Source organism: Melanostigma gelatinosum (assembly GCF_949748355.1).
Source record: "Melanostigma gelatinosum genome assembly, chromosome: 9".
Lineage (NCBI taxonomy): Eukaryota > Metazoa > Chordata > Actinopteri > Perciformes > Zoarcidae > Melanostigma > Melanostigma gelatinosum.
This window is the reverse complement of record NC_136642.1, coordinates 2,529,536-2,549,122: the sequence shown is the minus strand read 5'-3', so window position 1 is coordinate 2,549,122 and position 19,587 is coordinate 2,529,536. Positions and strand designations below refer to the sequence as shown.

The following is a 19,587-nucleotide window of genomic DNA, read 5'->3' as shown; positions in this document are numbered from 1 at the left end:
CTGCCCTTCAGGAGCTGGTGATATAGCACCGATGGGTATCTGCCAATGGCCAAGTCCAGCCCCCTCCACACCCATTTGTAGTAGGTGACGATTAACGAGGGGGAGCATGGGGGGGGTCCAAAGCAACCCTCGTTCCCAGCATTTTTTTGGAGCCGCAGCCATGCGTACACCTGCCTGTCCACCGGGCCGATAAGGTTCCGGACTTTGGCAAGAGATGCGTATAACGGCTGGGCATCGTCCGTCTGGAGCTCCGTTACTTTAGCCCACGCTGCAGAGCGATCGTGAAGGGCAAGCCACCAAGACCGCAATCTGGAAGGAGGCAATGCCCTCATGCTCAGGCATGGGTCCGGGTTCGGTGGGTCAATGCCTGGCAGGCGGTAATGCACCGTACGCAACGGCATGACTTGGTTCTCAATCACACAGCGCGCTCTGTTTTTCACGTGGAGCGCTATGAGACGCTGCATGACCGGGCTGGTGGTCCAGATTAAGTTCTCACCGAGCCAAAGATCAATATAGTCGTCTTGCAAATAATCAGCATAGTTAGGACCCCATCGCAACTTCAACCGTAGACCCTTAACTGTGATGAAAACGGTATTCAGGATCCAGGGGGACTGGTCAGGACAAGGGAGGACTGGCTGCAGCAGCCACGGATGGGTCCAATGGACCATGGCTCTGTCATATTGGAGTTGCCATCCTGTGCGAAAAGCAGTCAGTAATTCCGCCTTCCCGGGTATTGACAGGTCAAACGAGCGCCTATATTCGCCATTGCTGCAGAAATAGGCGCCGGATCCACAGAGGCCTTTTCGGTATGCAAAATCGCGTTGGGGTCTGTCCAAATAGACACTTTCGTTTGGCAATTGCAGATATGGCCTTCTTCGTGCGAGGAGAGACAGAGAGACTATTGGTAGGTCCCTGCAATCTTTGTTTGGTGGGTTTGGCAGCGACATGTTGACAATCAAGTTCCGTTTTTTCCAGCAGCTATGCTTTTCTAAGTGCTGCTACTGCGAGGCTTTCCACCCCGCTGCAGTTTGCGAAATGACTTCCGTGCCCAAGCGGTCAAACCTTTTGCGTCTGCGCGTGGGTTCGGAGGAGGCACCGCCTCATCCGCTCTGGTCAGCTCCACCCCAACGGAGTACACACCGTCGAATGGAACCATCACGGTTTTCAGCGTCACCATGACGCGCATTGTGCTGGCCTCCCATGTAGGCGTTGCCGCTCTGGCCGCCCAGGAGCCCGGTAGTTGCATAACACCGTCTCTGCGCCACCCCTCTGGGGTGACCGTGAAAATCTTACTCTTTTCCTTGGTCCTGGCACCGGTGTGGTGGAAGGCATCCAGATCCGTGATGGTATACTGGAGATTCGTGCCGCGAGCACCAGCCTCTGTTGGCACCGGGGCAAGCTCACGTATTGGCACATCAGGATCACAAAACACATCTTCGATTAACAGGCGCCAGGTTGTGAGTTCCCAGGGCCCCAGCCATCCCTCTCGTGTTGCCATTTCTAAGCGGCAATCGGGTAAGGATGCTGCAGTGGCTGCGTACCCTGGTGCATCAGGGCTGCGATAGACCCTGAAGGCCGCTGGGATCTGTACGGAAGCCAGTGGTGGGTTGGTAACTTCAGCCTGATCTGGGCTGTATGGCCAGTTCCTTTGCACTGACTCCCACCAGGATCTCATGGGGACATCACTACGGTTTCCACTTGCTTCGTGTGGGTCACCGTCGAGTGGGCTCATAGATGGTGCCGAGGGTTCCCCAGTCTCCGCGTCGGGAATTATGTCAACCGGAGCGGCAGCACCCTCACCTTCCCAAGAGGCGGGCGCCAGGGTTTGTATTGGCTGAAGAAACTGCCTCACTTGCCATCCGTCGGCTGTTCCAGCACGCACCAGCATTCCATTTTGCTGGAGTACGGAACAATACGCACAGAGGTGCAGCCTGTGTCCATCCCATTGGCAGACACAGTCCTTAAGGTTCAGCTTCGTCCCACGTAGATCCCACTGGACGACGAAGTGCAACCTTGGTAACATGCCTATACGACATAAACCGCATACATATGCATCCAAAACCTTCACTGGTTTATGGGTCATATGGTTAAATTCTTTTCTTCGGCCTGTGACCCGGAGAGGTTTCTGATTTCCGGGTCCCTGCCATATGAGGTCCAGGGTGGTCGGCTCCAAGCAGACCACACAGTTATTCTTGATTTCTCTCCATTGCAACACTTCTTTCTCTTCCGAGAGAAATCCTTTCTTTGCATATTCTAACTTCTTCAGGGCTCTTCCTGTCCAGAGCCCCGTAGTACTCCTTCTCATGTTAACCACCCCTTTGACATTGGCCACTCTGACAAAGGGTGGTAAAGCTTGTATGTTGGTGGCCATTCTTGAGTTCCTGGTTTTCTCCTAGTACGGAACTGGCTTCAGCTGCCCTACTCCTTGGATTCCTTTCTTCTTGAGTTGAACAGTATTACTGTCCAAAATCTTGACAATTATGTCTGATTTATCGTACTTGGCTTTGACTGCAGAGTTAGAAGCACCGACCTGAGCCTTAATCCAGACGCGCTGTCCTACTCGAAGTGGCACCTTTTGCTCAAGCTTGGGCTCTTTGTCTTCTGAGCCCCGCCCCACTTCCTGTGATGTGAAGGGGCGGCGCATCAGCTCCTCCGCAGGGGAGGGCCTGTCACTTCGGTAGCGGTCGTTCAGGGTTTTGGCGATTTCCAGGGTCTTAGTGCTCCATTCTCTCGAGTTGGCATTTTTACCAATCCAACTTTTCACCAAGCCAATGGTCCTTTCCACCACCCCGTTAGCCTGGGGGGTGTATGGGGGAGAGTAGATCCTCATTACCCCATGCTGTTGGCACCACTGGTCCACTTTTGCGTTGCGAAAATGCGTTCCGTTGTCAGTCCTGAGCTCTTTAGGCAATCCTAAGTAGCCACAGACTTGGTCCAGCATGCTAACAACACTGTTGCCATTAGCTTTTCTTACTGCTTTTGTGGTTACATACCCTGACATGGAGTCCACTAGCACCAACAGGTACTTTTCTCCACATTTACCCGGTACCCCTAAGGGTCCTGCCACATCCATGCAGATAGAACCCCAGGGTACGGTACTTTTAATGGTGAGTCCTCCCACTCTTTGTCCTCTCCTTCCTGCGTTGTATCGACCACACAACTCACAGTCTTGAAGGATTCTGCGGACTTCTTTTTCAGGAATCCAGAGTCGCTGCTTTTCCAGTTCCCTTCGTGTTGGAACGGTGCCTGCATGTCCAAGTGCTCCATGCACTGCTTGCACCACTTCCTTCACATTCTCTTCTGGGACTACCCGTCCTTTGGGCAAATCTTCCCACTTCTCGATCCCAACAAAGACAATTTGTCTCATCTGGACGAAACGATCCACTTCTTCGTTTCCTTGCCAATGAGTTCCTGCGCGCGTGTGGGCCCTCTGGTGCACCACTTCGAGCTCCATTGTTAGCCGCAATTTGGCTATTTTTCTCCATAGGTTTTCGTGAGCTACTTTCTTGTTTTTAGCACTCTCAAAACCATTTTCTTCCCATATGGACAGGTCTTCATTAAGGGCCTGAGCACAGTAATAACTATCAGTTATGACTCTAGCTCTTTTCACCTTTCTTCGCTCTAACTCGAGCAAACCTTCCAGTATCGCTGTTACCTCCCCGGTCTGGGCACTGCCGGGGATTTGGCCTCGTTGTCTGAAGCGCTCCTTCTCATTGTGCTTGAGAATGAAGCCCCAGTAGGCTTTGTCGTCTTGTCCTTTTCGCGAGCCGTCGGTGTATAGAGTCCACTCTATCGGTTCGGATGGCTTCTCGTCCTGAGTCGTCTTTTTCTTACTCACGGGTTGTGCAGGGCCGATTTCGAGGTCTGGGTCCAGCAGGATGTCTTCCCAACGTCCCCACCTCGCGTTCGTCGCCTTCGTGCTCTCTACCGTGGCTTTCCTTAGGGATCGATGGACCTGGCTTTGCGTGAGGACCCTGATGCCCTGCCCTTGAGCAAGGTCTTTCAGGGTGCTCCAATACCTTGCCAGAACTGCCAACTCCTTCTCTTCTGCTGGATATTTCTTTTCCACGGAGGACAGGGTGTAGCTCCACAAAGTGACTATTCCCCCGCCCTCGTTGCACACTTTTACCACTGCGTCATCGTCGTTGCAACTGACCTCTGCCACCAGCTTTGTTGTAAGGCTTCGTGGCTCCAGCCGCAAAGCTTCTTTAATGGCTGTCCGCAGGTTTTCCAAACTGTTTTGATCCGTTGCGGTCCATTCCCACTTCTTGTGGGCATCTTCTGGCTTTTCTTTTTGTAGTTTTACATACAGTGGTCTTGCATACTTCTGGTAGCTAGGGACATGGTCCCTAACGTAGTTGCAGAGCCCCAGCACCTTCTGTAGTTCGTTCAGCGAGGTTGGCGGGTCGATCTGCTCCACTTTTTCCCGGAATCCGTCTGAGAGTCCCAGGTCGTTGGAGACCTGGAACCCCAGGTAGTTCACTTGGAATCGTCCAAATTGGCATTTTTTCAGATTCAATTTCAAGCCTGCCGCTGTTAGTCGTTCTATGACTTTTCTCAATTTTTGCAGATGTTCTTCTTCGGTATCATCTGCAATGAATACATCATCGATGTAGATTGTTGTCTCGAGGCCGTCAAGTATGTCCATTACGGCCGACTGGAAAACATTCGGAGAGTTTTTGTAGCCTTGCGGTAGCCGTTCCCAGACGTACGCTTTACCTTTGTGGGTGAACGCTGTCTTGCCTTGGGAGGCTTTAGCTAGCCTCAACGAGAAAAATCTGTTTGCCAGATCTATGCAGGATTTGTACCTCTTTAGTCTTAGTGTTTTCAGCGGCCCTTGGGGGTTGATCAGGCTGGCTCGGTTGGCGACAGTCCTGCGGTTGAGGGCCTTGAAGTTGATAACAGGTCTCCATCCTCCTCCCGATGACTCAGGCTTTTTGACTGCCTGTATTGGGCTGTTGGTGATGGGATTTGGCTCCTCGCGCACCACTCCTAGTTCGCTGAGTTCCGTGACTATTAGGTCAATTTCTGCAACTGCCCCTGGATTCAGGGGGTATTGGCGGACGGGCGGGTGTAAACCCCCTTCTATGGTGTGGGTGTACTTCGCACCCATGTCTCCACAGTCATTTTTGAATCTAGCCACTCCGGCTTTGGAAAGTATGTCTTTTAGCGTTTCTTTTCCCTCCGGGGAAAGGTCGCTGTCTTCGATTTGTTGCTTGGTCACTTCTGGGATGTCCACCGGTTTGTACCACTCCTGTGATAACGATCCCATTTGGATTAGTTTTGCCCCGAGGATTCTGAGTCGCTTCTGTATTGGGGTTCGATTCTCTGGGCTGCTATGCAGCTCTTTTAGGTCCGTTATTGTCATTAAATTGTAGGGTCCTAGAGCCCATACAACTCCTTTCCAGACGCCAAACGGAATCTTTTTGATGGTTCCGTCGGCTAGTTGAACAGTCAGGTGTCCTTTTGTTTCAAGGCATTTGCGGGTCATCGACACTTCTGCACCAGTATCTACCTGATAGGGGATTTCATCCACGTTGGTGTATATGTCGTCCCCCACCCAATAGGCATGATCCACTGTGACCCGCGCCCGTTTAGCCATTACTTTCGCTGCCCTTCGCTCCCAGCTTCCATGCGGGAGACACGAAGGGCCTGTTTCTGCTCTGTTGTCAGCTTGTTGTAATCCTCGGTAGAGAGAAAACTGCTCTTGTTGGCTGGTGGGGGCCGTGGCCCCTCCTGTTGTTGATCCGGCGGGGTCCGGTGGTAAACACCCTGCCTCTGGAAGCCTTCTTGCCTTGGAGCTCCCTGCTCCCTCTGGTTGCCTTGTGGACCCCTCTGAGGTCCTTGCTCTCGCGGGTAGCCTTGGTAGCCTTGAGAACCCCTCCGGAATCCTGGCTCACGCTGGTAGTTTTGTGGACTCCTCTGGAATCCTCCCGACTGCCTTCTTGGTGTCTGTGAAGGATCGGGTCCCTCGGTGGGCCTCGCGTTGTCATACGAGGGCCTGGGAGCCGGTGGCTTCGGCTGGTTTCCTTTTTCTCTTTTTTCTTCCACATGTTTTTTCTTCAAATCCCACTTTCTTACTGTTTCTTGGATTTGTTCTGTGGTACTTTTGTTGATGTTTAGGGTCACGAAATCGATGTCATTCATTAGGCCCTTTGTCAGCTTCCTAAGGGCTTGCACACTTCTGTCTGGCGGGATCGCCTGTCGCAAGGCGTACCACGCCTGGGTGAGAGTTTGCCCTTTTTCTAAGCTTTTTCTTGCCTTATCGATGTGTGACTCTTCGTCTTCGCAGTCTTCCAGCACTAATCTTCGGTAGTGCTGTTCCGCGGTTTCTTCGGGACCCATCGGTTGGTCCGTCACATGGGCCAGCCACAATCTTTTTGCCTCATCGTTTGTGGAGCTGGCTTTTACCATAAGCCATTTCTGCGTCAGATATTCTTGCACTGATTCTTTTGGGTCTCGGTTGGCCACCATCGCCTTGATCTTTTTGAACTCACCAAAGCTCTGGGTGGAAGCCTGCATCTTTGTTATGCAGTCATTTTCTTCCGTGGTGGTGGGGCAGCTGCTTCGTGCGAGGCCCTGACCTGGAGGTGGCGGTTCGTCTTCGCTGTCCGAGATGTCTTGCCTCAGCGCTTTTTCTTCCTCCGTGGCCAGCTTATAGGCTGCTTTCTTCAGGCGTCGCAACATGACGTCGTACACGATCGCCACAAAGCCCGTGCGAAAGTTACTCGTCAGCTCCACGGCTTTTGCGAGGGAGCCGTAGGTCGGGGTCATCAGAAAATTTGCCCATTCTCCTTTTGTTGCGTAGACCATTGTTCCTTTCATTCCTTCGAGGTCGTGCATCCATATTTCTGGAACATCATAACCTGTTTGATCGACCTCTGGAACATAGGCTTTTCTTCCGTCTTTGGTGGTCATGGGCCCGTATCGTTCGTCCCTGGCGAGTCTCTGTGAAGCTGTGTACACTGAGACAAGGGGCAGCGCGTTCTTCTTGCCTTTTCTGCTCCCCCTCTTCAGGTCTGTCAGTCCTCCCGGAGGCTCGTACTCGATTGAAGTCAGGCTTGGCCCTGTGTTTTCTTCGTCTGAACTTTCAGCTGCGGCGTCTTCCTCCTCCTCCTTCTCTGGTTCTGCGGACGGTGAGGCCGGCTGAGCTGGTTCTGGCGTTCTCTCTGGCGCTCTGGGACTTTTCCTGAGTCCGCCTGGACTCAGGAACCTTATGATGGACTCTTCTCCTCCTCCTCCCGCGTAGTGCATTCTCTGCAAGCCGGTGGACTCTGCTGGGCTGGTGGTCCCACGCGGTGACCTGTTTGGCATGGGGGTTTCCACCTCAGTCTGCACCGCTACCGTCCGGGGAGAGGGGATTGGAGTTTCTTTATTCTTTGGAGGTTTCTCCTGGCTTGAGCTGACCTGTTGACGTCGCTCTTCTCGTCTCGAGGGACCGGGTGTCGATTCCTGGTAGCCCCTTGGTTCTGCCGCTTCTTTCTTTAATGCTGCTGATGACGGGAGCCGTGGCAGAACTGCTTTTACAGCTGGGGCGTTTTCGTCCTCGTATTTTGGCTGTCCTGCCCTCCAGTTGTTTGGCCCCTCAGTCTTGTAGAGGGGTCTCAGTATTTTCTCTTTTCTCTCGTGGTATTGGGCCGCCGAGGTGACTACCACCAACTCCTGGATATTGCTCCAACCGTGGGGAGCTTTCGTCAGGAGGCGCATAATCCTCATAGCCGCTTCTTCTGCTACCTCCCAGGGTAGGTTGCCGGACCTGGCCCCGTCGTTACTTATAACGACTCTTTTGAAGGACAACTCGCTCGCTCGGGTGACACCTTTTTCCAATGCCTCCTCTATGTTGTCCCGATAGGCGTCCTGATCTTCGCCATCCTCATATCCTTCGATCGGTACGTGTAGCACCGCATAATGGCTTGATCTTCCGCCGCTTGTAACCACCACCGATGGCTGGTCCTGTCTATATCCCGGGAGGCGCCCCTCAAGTTCTTCTTTGTAGGGTTTGCCTGCCTCTTACCAGTCTCTTTCTGAACCGGGAGATATGAGGCTTTAGATGTGAGTTGGTTAAGACAACCAGTCCATGGCTGTCTATGTCCCAAGGCTCTCCGTAGTGGTTATATGCGGTTAACCCTGTCTGGTTTGCATATTTTTTGGTCCCTTCGGGCATTTTTTTCAACTTCGGAAGATACCCTTCTGGGCTCGGGGAGCGAACGTGTCTTGTCTTAGTCTGAGCCTTCTTGGGCCGCTTCGGCTCCGGGTCCTGGAGCTCCTGCAGGACCTTGCGTACTACAGTGGCAGCGGGAGTCCCGGATCCCATGGAAAGCGGGAGCAGTTGGTACGCATCGCTTCTGTTCAGCGTCGAGTCCTCCCCCACTTCTTCTTCCTCCGAGATCTCCTCGTTGTCGCTGCTGTCCTGGTCTTCCCCTCCGTCGCTCTCCGAGGACTCCCCTGACTGGGAGTGCACGGAGACCTCGGTGCTGTGGGTGCTGACCTGATCGTCGCCGTTCCCCTCAGTATAACTTGGGTTGTTGGCTATGTATGCCGCTATTGCGTCTTGCTCTTTTTTATTTTCTTTATAGCGGGAGGTGGCTTTTACTTTCTGCTTTATAGTCACTGCCCCCGCTCCGGTTTCTGCGGCCAGCATCTTCACGACCGAGTCATATTCTTTTGACGGGCTAATTATGGTGACTATTTTTCCTTTAATAACCTTCATTACTACTAGCCACCAATGTAGCCACTCTCCCACTTTCTGTTTGCCTGAGGGGGGTCCTTCACACCCTACAACTGCCGCCACCATTCCTGACTTAAGGGTGAGGGGAGCAAGATAACCCCCCTGCCTTGTGCAAAACTCTTCTACTTTTTCTCCCACCTTCGCCTTGTCTGCTTCTTCATGCAGCTCGATTAGGTGTTGTTTAACAGAATCATCCCAGGTGGCCCATCCTTTTCCATTCAGGATGATCTGATGTGGGATGTTGCTTCTGCCTCTTGGAGCCGGTGTCGGTTCTTCCGATGCCGCTCCTCCTCCCGATGTCGCTCCTCGTAGTCCAGCGTCGTCCTTCTGCTGGTCCGTGCTGTCGTCTGCTGCCTGGTCCGGGGTCGATGGTGCTGGCACGTCCTGCTGAGCCGTCGTCGTCGTCTGCGGGCTGCCTTCGTTGCCATCGGGTCCCTCGGTCGATGTTTCCATCTTGGACTTTGTCTTTGTCTTTGTTGTCTCGAGTCGCCTTCCTCCCAAAGCCTCTCGTCGCGCGTTGAGGAAGGGATGGGATCAGGCTCTGGTCCCTCTACAGGTCGGGCGAGTCTGGTCGATGCTCCCCGTCGCCTGCGGATTCTCCTGTGTTGGCTTGTAAATACCACACACAGCTTCGATTCGTGGATGTCTCGCAATCGGACTTCTTCGAGGCTTGGGCAGCTTTGCTTCCTACCCCAACGCCTCACCTCAGGTCTTTTCGTACACGAACGACAGCCTCTCTCGGCTGCCGGGGTTCTTCTTTTAGACTCAACGTACTCCTTTTCCGTCGAGCCCCACGTTGGGCGCCACGTGTTAGATCCTGGGGTACTTCTGGCCCGATACGGGGCTACTTACTGACTCAGCTCTCTATTAAAAGATTGTCGAGCTGGTGTTCTGGCGAGGGAACTCGCCTGGCTCGCTAACTGCCGTTACTCCCAACGTCTACCCTGCTTCCTCCGGTCTGAGCGCACTCGGCCGAGAGACCAGTCCTGGCCCCGGGCGCTCCCACCAGTCGCGTCGGTTATGGCAGCTTCCCTCTTATGGATCCGTGCTCTTGGTAAATGCCAGGTTAGGTTTTAACGGCTAGGATTAATTCTTTCTAAAACCGTAAGGGATTGTTAAGTGGATTCGGACTCTAGGATAACCTTTCAGAACTCAGTTGTTAGACATACAATGGCTTTAACTTTTTACTACCACGAGGAAATGAATGCACTTTGAGAAATTTACTTTAAATGCAGATTAGATATTTATTGCAGGTTATATTTGGTTAGTTTGCAAGGGTTACAGCTACAGCTCACATAAAATGTCACTACACATGATTAGTCAATTTAATTTTCTTCTTCGATTATACTCATTAGTTTTAGTCGCCGAGACGGCTCGGTTGGAGCTGGATGTTCAATGGTGCGATGAAAAGGTTCTTTTGGAGTTGTTAGGAGCGAAGGTCCGGCCGGACCCTCAGTCCTCCTGCTCTCGCAGCGAAGTCCGTTCAACAGTCCTCAAAACTCAGTACAAAGTCTTTCTAGGGCTGCTGCGTCTTCTCTGTTGTCCAGTTGTTAAGACTCGAGCAGTGGGGAGAGGAAGAAACTTCGTCTTTTAATCTCAATGTCCACGAACAGAGGTCTCTTTTCCGTGAACAGAGACGAAGCCCTCAATACATCAGTTGCAAGCGTCAGTATCTTCCTCCGATGCACGTGGACGGCATCCGCGATGAAATCCCAGCTTGCTGTCCGCAAGCGTCTCATTATATTCCTCACTTGGGCTGTCAGCCCCCTCCTGTTCAACACATGAGCTCATTCCCCCCACCCTCTGGAAAGGGCGTGGGGTTTTGAACATTGCCTGTATGATTCACCGATTGCAACAGATTCTCTCCCGACTACACCCAACATCTGGTCCTGATCATTGCAAGTCACGCTGACAAATACATTTCTACCTCTGCTCCAGTCTCACACAGAACACACAGAAACATTCATTACATTTGTTTAAATCATTTCTATGCAGTTAAACTTTTGTTACATAATTGATTAAAACATTTCGTTATATTATTCATACATTTTATCTGTTTGATTACACTTCAACGTTTGAATATATGCTTTGTGCTCTTACAGCCTGACTTCTTCTCCCTTGAATGTGTCGACATGTTACCGAGGCAGCTCTGAGAGGTCAACTCTTCTTGACAACACCGAAAAAATATTTAGTTATATTATTTATTTGACATAAATATAATATATTCTAGATTTTCATCTTGTATTCTCCATCAGGTTTTCTTCAGTAAATGATCAAAGTTACTAAACACAATGAATAAATATCTCTATCACACAACAAATGTTTTCAGTATTTTGCTTTTTCCTCATTTTTATGAAGCTATTTGATGCTTAAACTGAAGCTGCTTTGATGTTATGACTCCACTATTCCTAAAATACATAACTTGTGTTCACACATTCTCCTAAAATGTCCTGACACATTTGGTATCTTTGTTAACGTTGTGTTCTTGAGTGGAATCTGAAATGAGTTTCTGTGTTTTTATCTCTTTGTGTTGGGCTGACATGAGTTTAGATGGAGCTGGCAGAGTTCAAGTGAAGTCACTTGGTCTTTATTGAAGCAGCAGCACGTTGTCATTAGTGTTAATGAGCTCTCATTCACTTCTTTTACCTCAGTGTTGAACCTGCATTCAGCTCATGTGTTTGGAGTTTCCATCTTCTAAACGTCTCCGTTCTAAACGCCTGACACTGAATGAACATTGTCCTCTGAACTTACATCATTGATCCTTCATTCAGACTGGAGGACTGCAGGTTGTCAGAGGTCAGCTGCTCTTCTCTGGCCTCAGCTCTGAAGTCCAACACGTCACCTCTGAGAGAGCTGGACCTGAGTCTCAACTACCTGGAGGATTCAGGAGTGAAGCTGCTGTGTGACCTTCTGGAGAGTCCAGACTGCAGTTTGGAGACTCTGAGGTCAGTCCACGCTTCAGCTCCACTGATGAATCTTTACTCCATATTATTCTTCCTGTACGTTTGTGGATGTGAATGTGGTTCTATAACAGAAATAAGACTTCAACATTAAAATGTGGCACATTTCTACACTGATAATATTCTCCCACTTAAAATGAGGCTGAACACGTGTATGCAGCAGATAAATACAAACCGCTCAACCAAAATATGATTGAAAGCAACGTCAAACCAAATGCTAATCATCATAAAGCAACAATTCAATTAGTTCAAAATCTGCATCCCTCACACGCTGAATCAGCTCCAAACACTTGACTTTAAAGTGTAATAAAAGTGGACTAACCCTCGGCTGCATGCACCATGAACACAAGAACCGGGTCCACTGATCTCCCACAGAACTCGAGAAAAAACCCAAAACCTGAGAGAAAGATCAGTACATCTGTTGATGCTGTTCCTTAACGAGCTAAAGAAGATGAATCTATGCTATTCCTATTTGTTTCATCAACCTTTGAACCTCATTGATGTTCAAACATAACTTACACCCATGAAGTTGTTCTTTTTTGTTCATACTTTTATTTTTCCTGGACTAAATGTACGTTTTGTTCACACCTGGCCGTGGCACCGTAGCGTGAGCTTCTGCAGATGGCGTGTGAGCTCCGAGCATGAACAAAAGGTGTTTCTACTCAACGTGCTTTTAATTGCATTCTTCTCTGAAACACCAGAGGACGAACAAACTAAATGAACTGTGAAGAATCAGGAAGACAACCAGTGTAACGCCATAAACCAACCTCCACAACCAAGAGGAGGAACTGTTATTGTCTGTGAACTCATATCTCATGTTCATGAATACTCGATTACCTTCATTGTAAAGAAACTGCAGAAAATGTCCAACGTTAGCTGTTAAAGTACATCACATGTTTGGTAAACGCTAATCTGTGTACAGAAGATCATCTGAACTCATATTCAACTTGATACAGTTTACTCTCTGAAGTGGAACTATTTATTGCGGTGTGTGTTTCTACTCATGATAAAATAGAGGGCGGATATTATGATGAAGTAACAGAATGATGAAGTCAGCTCCACATTTACAACCTGAACACATGATTGGATTATAAATTGATTTTCATCTCCATCATTGATCCTTCATTCAGACTGGAGGACTGCATGTTGTCAGAGGTCAGCTGCTCTTCTCTGGCCTCAGCTCTGAAGTCCAACACGTCACCTCTGAGAGATCTGGACCTGAGTGACAACAACCTGGAGGATTCAGGAGTGAAGCTGCTGTGTGACCTTCTGGAGAGTCCAGACTGCAGACTGGAGACTCTGAGGTCAGTCCAACATTCTCTCCTCCTGTGCAGACATGAAGCTGATATTATACTGATCTTAAAGGACCTTAAAGCCTCAGCGGCAGTAAAAGTTCATTGACTGGCAGAGAAACGTTGAGCTGTAGATTTAAATAAAACATATTTATTCATTTATTGCCTGACATTTGCTCCGTCCCACATGGGATTACAAGTCACCACTTTTTTCCAGACATCTTCTGGTCTTGAAAATACAAAACATGAAGAAGAAAATAAAAACACAAACTTGGCAAAGAGCTATTTTGTCCTCTTCTTCCAGACTTTCTGCAGATACCTGGCTAAGTTATATGTTCCACTTTTAAACAGCCATCTCAGTCTTTGTGCATCATCCATATTTATAAAATCTATGTTTGACTTACCAAACAAAGCATCGCAGTGTTCACGGTAAAAAAGGAGAGTAGAAAACAAGATGGAACTCGTTGTTGATATCGTTTAGAGAACACATCGGACGGATCGGCTTTTCTTCTTCTACAATCTGGACCAAGATAGTTTCAACAGTCGAAGGTAAAACACCAGATGACATATGATCATATACGACATAATTCTCTGAACCAAATTCACTTTTCATCATCGTAAAAATACACAACTTTGGAAAACACAGATTCTATAAAAACAACAATGTTGAGCTTTTTGTTTTAAAAAAAAGCCTCAACAAACCAAGAGTTGCAAAACAATGTTCATAAATCGTTAGACACCCAAAAAATATTTAGTTATATTATTTATTTGACATAAATATAATATATTCTAGATTTTCATCTTGTATTCTCCATCAGGTTTTCTTCAGTAAATGATCAAAGTTACTAAACAAAATGAATAAATATCTCTATCACACAAATGTTTTCAGTATTTTGCTTTTTCCTCATTTTTATGAAGCTATTTGATGCTTAAACTGAAGCTGCTTTGATGTTATGACTCCACTATTCCTAAAATACATAACTTTTGTTCACACATTCTCCTAAAATGTCCTCCTGACACATTTGGTATCTTTGTTAACGTTGTGTTCTTGAGTGGAATCTGAAATGAGTTTCTGTGTTTTTATCTCTTTGTGTTGGGCTGACATGAGTTTAGATGGAGCTGGCAGAGTTCAAGTGAAGTCACTTGGTCTTTATTGAAGCAGCAGCACGTTGTCATTAGTGTTAATGAGCTCTCATTCACTTCTTTTACCTCAGTGTTGAACCTGCATTCAGCTCATGTGTTTGGAGTTTCCATCTTCTAAACGTCTCCGTTCTAAACGCCTGACACTGAATGAACATTGTCCTCTGAACTTACATCATTGATCCTTCATTCAGACTGGAGGACTGCTGGTTGTCAGAGGTCAGCTGCTCTTTTCTGGCCTCAGCTCTGAAGTCCAACACGTCACCTCTGAGAGATCTGGACCTGAGTGACAACGACCTGAAGGATTCAGGAGTGAAGCTGCTGTGTGACCTTCTGGAGAGTCCAGACTGCAGTTTGGAGACTCTGAGGTCAGTCCACGCTTCAGCTCCACTGATGAATCTTTACTCCATATTATTCTTCCTGTACGTTTGTGGATGTGAATGTGGTTCTATAACAGAAATAAGACTTCAACATTAAAATGTGGCACATTTCTACACTGATAATATTCTCCCACTTAAAATGAGGCTGAACACGTGTATGCAGCAGATAAATACAAACCGCTCAACCAAAATATGATTGAAAGCAACGTCAAACCAAATGCTAATTATCATAAAGCAACAATTCAATTAGTTCAAAATCTGCATCCCTCACACGCTGAATCAGCTCCAAACACTTGACTTTAAAGTGTAATAAAAGTGGACTAACCCTCGGCTGCATGCACCATGAACACAAGAACCGGGTCCACTGATCTCCCATAGAACTCGAGAAAAAACCCAAAACCTGAGAGAAAGATCAGTACATCTGTTGATGCTGTTCCTTAACGAGCTAAAGAAGATGAATCTATGCTATTCCTATTTGTTTCATCAACCTTTGAACCTCATTGATGTTCAAACATAACTTACACCCATGAAGTTGTTCTTTTTTGTTCATACTTTTATTTTTCCTGGACTAAATGTACGTTTTGTTCACACCTGGCCGTGGCACCGTAGCGTGAGCTTCTGCAGATGGCGTGTGAGCTCCGAGCATGAACAAAAGGTGTTTCTACTCAACGTGCTTTTAATTGCATTCTTCTCTGAAACACCAGAGGACGAACAAACTAAATGAACTGTGAAGAATCAGGAAGACAACCAGTGTAACGCCATAAACCAACCTCCACAACCAAGAGGAGGAACTGTTATTGTCTGTGAACTCATATCTCATGTTCATGAATACTCCATTACCTTCATTGTAAAGAAACTGCAGAAAATGTCCAACGTTAGCTGTTAAAGTACATCACATGTTTGGTAAACGCTAATCTGTGTACAGAAGATCATCTGAACTCATATTCAACTTGATACAGTTTACTCTCTGAAGTGGAACTATTTATTGCGGTGTGTGTTTCTACTCATGATAAAATAGAGGGCGGATATTATGATGAAGTAACAGAATGATGACGTCAGCTCCACATTTACAACCTGAACACATGATTGGATTATAAATTGATTTTCATCTCCATCATTGATCCTTCATTCAGACTGAAGGGCTGCAGGTTGTCAGAGGTCAGCTGCTCTTCTCTGGCCTCAGCTCTGAAGTCCAACACGTCACCTCTGAGAGATCTGGACCTGAGTGACAACAACCTGAAGGATTCAGGAGTGAAGCTGCTGTGTGACCTTCTGGAGAGTCCAGACTGCAGACTGGAGACTCTGAGGTCAGTCCAACATTCTCTCCTCCTGTGCAGACATGAAGCTGATATTATACTGATCTTAAAGGACCTTAAAGCCTCAGCGGTAGTAAAAGTTCATTGACTGGCAGAGAAACGTTGAGCTGTAGATTTAAATAAAACATATTTATTCATTTATTGCCTGACATTTGCTCCGTCCCACATGGGATTACAAGACACCACTTTTTTCCAGACATCTTCTGGTCTTGAAAATACAAAACATGAAGAAGAAAATAAAAACACAAACTTGGCAAAGAGCTATTTTTTCCTCTTCTTCCAGACTTTCTGCAGATACCTGGCTAAGTTATATGTTCCACTTTTAAACAGCCATCTCAGTCTTTGTGCATCATCCATATTTATAAAATCTATGTTTGACTTACCAAACAAAGCATCGCAGTGTTCACGGTAAAAAAGGAGAGTAGAAAACAAGATGGAACTCGTTGTTGATATCGTTTAGAGAACACATCGGACGGATCGGCTTTTCTTCTTCTACAATCTGGACCAAGATAGTTTCATGTGTCGAAGGTAAAACACCAGATGACATATGATCATATACGACATAATTCTCTGAACCAAATTCACTTTTTGTTAATTGAAGCAACTGATTGTGTTCCCAATTACTGCCAATGCATTTCAGGTGTGAGTGTGTCATGTGACTGTCTATTTAAGCTGATGCACCTGCGCAGAATAAACTACGTGTTTTCTCAGAACTTGACCCAGTGGCTGCAGATTGTTTGTTCTCCCAGGTTTAAATGTGTTGAGTCGATATATCTCTAGCCAAGCTCTGCAGAACAGGTTATGGGCCCAGATGCGTTAGACGTTTGTGCAAAGAGATATCCGGCGTGAGTAGCCACTGAGAGACATTTGCTTGTGTGCGTATCTCACGGATTGGAGTGCCAGCACCATGAGCGGACATACGAGTTCACGTTGGTCTCGTCTTGTTTTTAATGGGGACGAAAAGAACTATGAACTGTGGGAGACAAAGTTTTTGGGACATCTGCGGTTGCAGAAACTGAAGGACACCATTTTGAATCAGCCCGCCGATGGCGCAGAAGAAAACGCACTGGCTGAGGATGCGGCGAAGAACGCGGAAGCGTACGCGGAACTGATCCAATTCCTTGATGACAAAAGTTTGTCTCTGGTCATGCGAGAGGCAGCGGATGACGGGCGTGGAGCGCTCAGGATTTTGCGTGACTATTATGCAGGCAAGGGTAAGCCCCGCATTGTATGCCTGTATACAGAACTGACTTCTTTGCAAAAGATGAGTAGTGAGAGTGTGACTGACTATGTCATACGTGCTGAGATTTCGATCACAGCGCTGCGTAATGCTGGAGAGGTTTTAAGCGATGGACTATTGGTTGCAATGATTTTGAAGGGGCTGCCAGACTCATTTAAGCCTTTTTCCATTTTTATCACTCAAAGTTATGAGACTCTCTCTTTTGCGGAGTTCAAGACTAAGTTGCGCAGTTACGAGAGCACTGAAGGTATGCGCACAGCTGCGGCCGACGACAATGTCATGAGGGCCCAGGCGCATCCAAGGAGGGCTGCCCCAGCAGGCGCAGGTGCACGCAGCACCGAGAGCGGGGACATTGTGTGTTTCCGTTGTGGCCAGAGAGGTCACAAGGTAAGAGACTGTCAGCGTGGTCAACAGTGGTACGGCCAGGGCGAGAGTACCGGACGGCGAGGAGGATGGCGACAGTGGCAGCGGGACAACGCGCGTGGAGTGTCCGAGGAGATGGATGACAACACCTTCGTGTTCAAGCTGGTGACCAGCGAGCCAGGAAGCGGTGTCACCAGAAAGGGCTTGATGGTGGACACCGGTGCGACGGCGCATATCATCACTGACCTGGCGAAGTTCAAGAACTTCGATGACCGATTCCAGTCCGAGACGCACTGCGTGGAGCTGGCCGATGGCACAAGCTGCACGGGGGTCGCGGAGCGCAGAGGAGACGCCGAGGTGTGTCTGATCGACAGCAGGGGGCGGCACCTCAGTACCACACTGAAGCAGGCGCTGTACATCCCCTCGTATCCCCAAGACATCTTCTCCGTGAGAGCTGCAACTTATCGTGGGGCAACGGTGATCTTCAAGGAAGGAGAAAACGTCTTGCAGTATAGAGACGGTACGCGCTTCCTCATTTATGAGCATAACAGACTGTTCTATTTGCCTACTGTGTCAGTAAACAATGACTGTGATGATCAATGTATGAGCTGTCATGATATTCAGACGTGGCACGAGATTTTGGGGCACTGTAATTTTGATGATGTCATGAAGTTAGAGAATGTTGTGGATGGAATGTCAATCAGGGGTAAAGCGTCCAAACCCATGATATGTGAAGTGTGTACTCAGGGCAAGTTCACTCAGAGCAGAAACAGGAAGCCTGATGTGAGGGCCAAATCAGCCTTAGAGCTGGTTCACACTGACTTGTCAGGCCCCATTGACCCAGAGTCCAAGGAAGGGTATAGGTATGCACTTTCCTTTACTGACGACTATTCAAGTGCAGTGTTTGTGTACTATCTAAAGTACAAGAGGGACACTGTAGAAGCCACAGAGAGGTTTCTAGCCGACACAGCCCCATATGGGAAAGTGAAGTGTATCAGGTCTGACAATGGTACAGAGTTCACAGGGCAGGGTTACCAAGCTCTACTGCGTAGGAATAGAATCAGACATGAAAGATCAGCACCATACTCACCACACCAGAATGGCACTGCTGAGCGTAACTGGAGAACCCTTTTTGACATGGCGAGATGTATGCTCTTGGAGAGCCAGTTAGCCAAGGAGCTATGGCCGTATGCGGTCCAGACAGCAGCAGTGGTGAGGAATAGATGTTTCAACAACCGCACTAGAGAGACACCTTACTTTATGCTGACAGGAAGGAGACCTAATGTCTCCAGGATGCAGAAGTTTGGTACTGTATGTTACGCCTACAGGCAGGACAGGAAGAAGCTAGAGTCAAGGTCTGACAAGGGCATCTTCGTTGGTTATGACAAGAACAGTCCAGCCTATATGGTCTACTACCCTGACAGCAGGAAGGTGATGAAGCACCGACTGGTGAGGTTCATGTCCTGTGTTGAGGGACAGCAGACTGATGACATGTCCGACGATGACACTGGTGTGCAGTCTAACGCAACCAGACCTGACCCTGACCAACCCGAGCAGAACGACATCCCAGAAGCTAGGCCAGGTCCAAGCCAGATAGGCCTACAGACAGGTGGAGTCAAGCCCGAATCCCAGTCTCCACGGAGATACCCTGCTAGAGAGAGGAGGAGGCCAGACTTCTATGGGATAGAGAGTGATCAGGCTCAGATCAACATTGATTATTGCTACAGGATGGTTTGTAATGTACCACAGACGTTCAGAGATGCTGTGTCTTCATCCAACTCAAGTAAGTGGATAGATGCAATGGATGAGGAGATGAAGGCACTGAGGGATAACAACACATTTACTCTGACCACCTTACCTGAGGGCAAGAAAGCAGTGGGGGGTAGATGGGTGTATACTCTCAAAACCAATGTTGATGGATCTGACAAGTACAAGGCCCGCTATGTAGCCAAGGGATACAGTCAACGGATGGGTGTAGATTATGGAGAAACGTTTTCTCCTACTGCCGACCTGACTAGTGTGAGAGTGTTGACGCAGAAAGCTGCCCAGGAGGATCTGATCCTGCATCAGATGGATGTTAAAACCGCCTACTTACATGCACCAATTGATTGTGAGATTTACATGGAACAGCCAGAGGGTTATGATGTAAAATCTCAGACAAATGGGAA

The 19,587-nt window shown here is 48.2% G+C and overlaps 1 protein-coding gene across 1 annotated transcript in view; it reads left to right on the top strand.

Moving 5' to 3' along the window:
* The window catches only part of LOC306782203 (uncharacterized protein), a 52,628-nt gene that overhangs the window by 16,182 nt on the left and 16,859 nt on the right, over positions 1-19,587 (top strand). Inside the window, exons 6-8 of the mRNA XM_079275447.1 lie at positions 11,500-11,673; positions 12,819-12,992; positions 15,634-15,807. Of these exons, the coding sequence (XP_079131573.1) occupies positions 11,500-11,673; positions 12,819-12,992; positions 15,634-15,807 (522 nt within the window). The remainder of the gene's footprint in view (positions 1-11,499; positions 11,674-12,818; positions 12,993-15,633; positions 15,808-19,587) is intronic.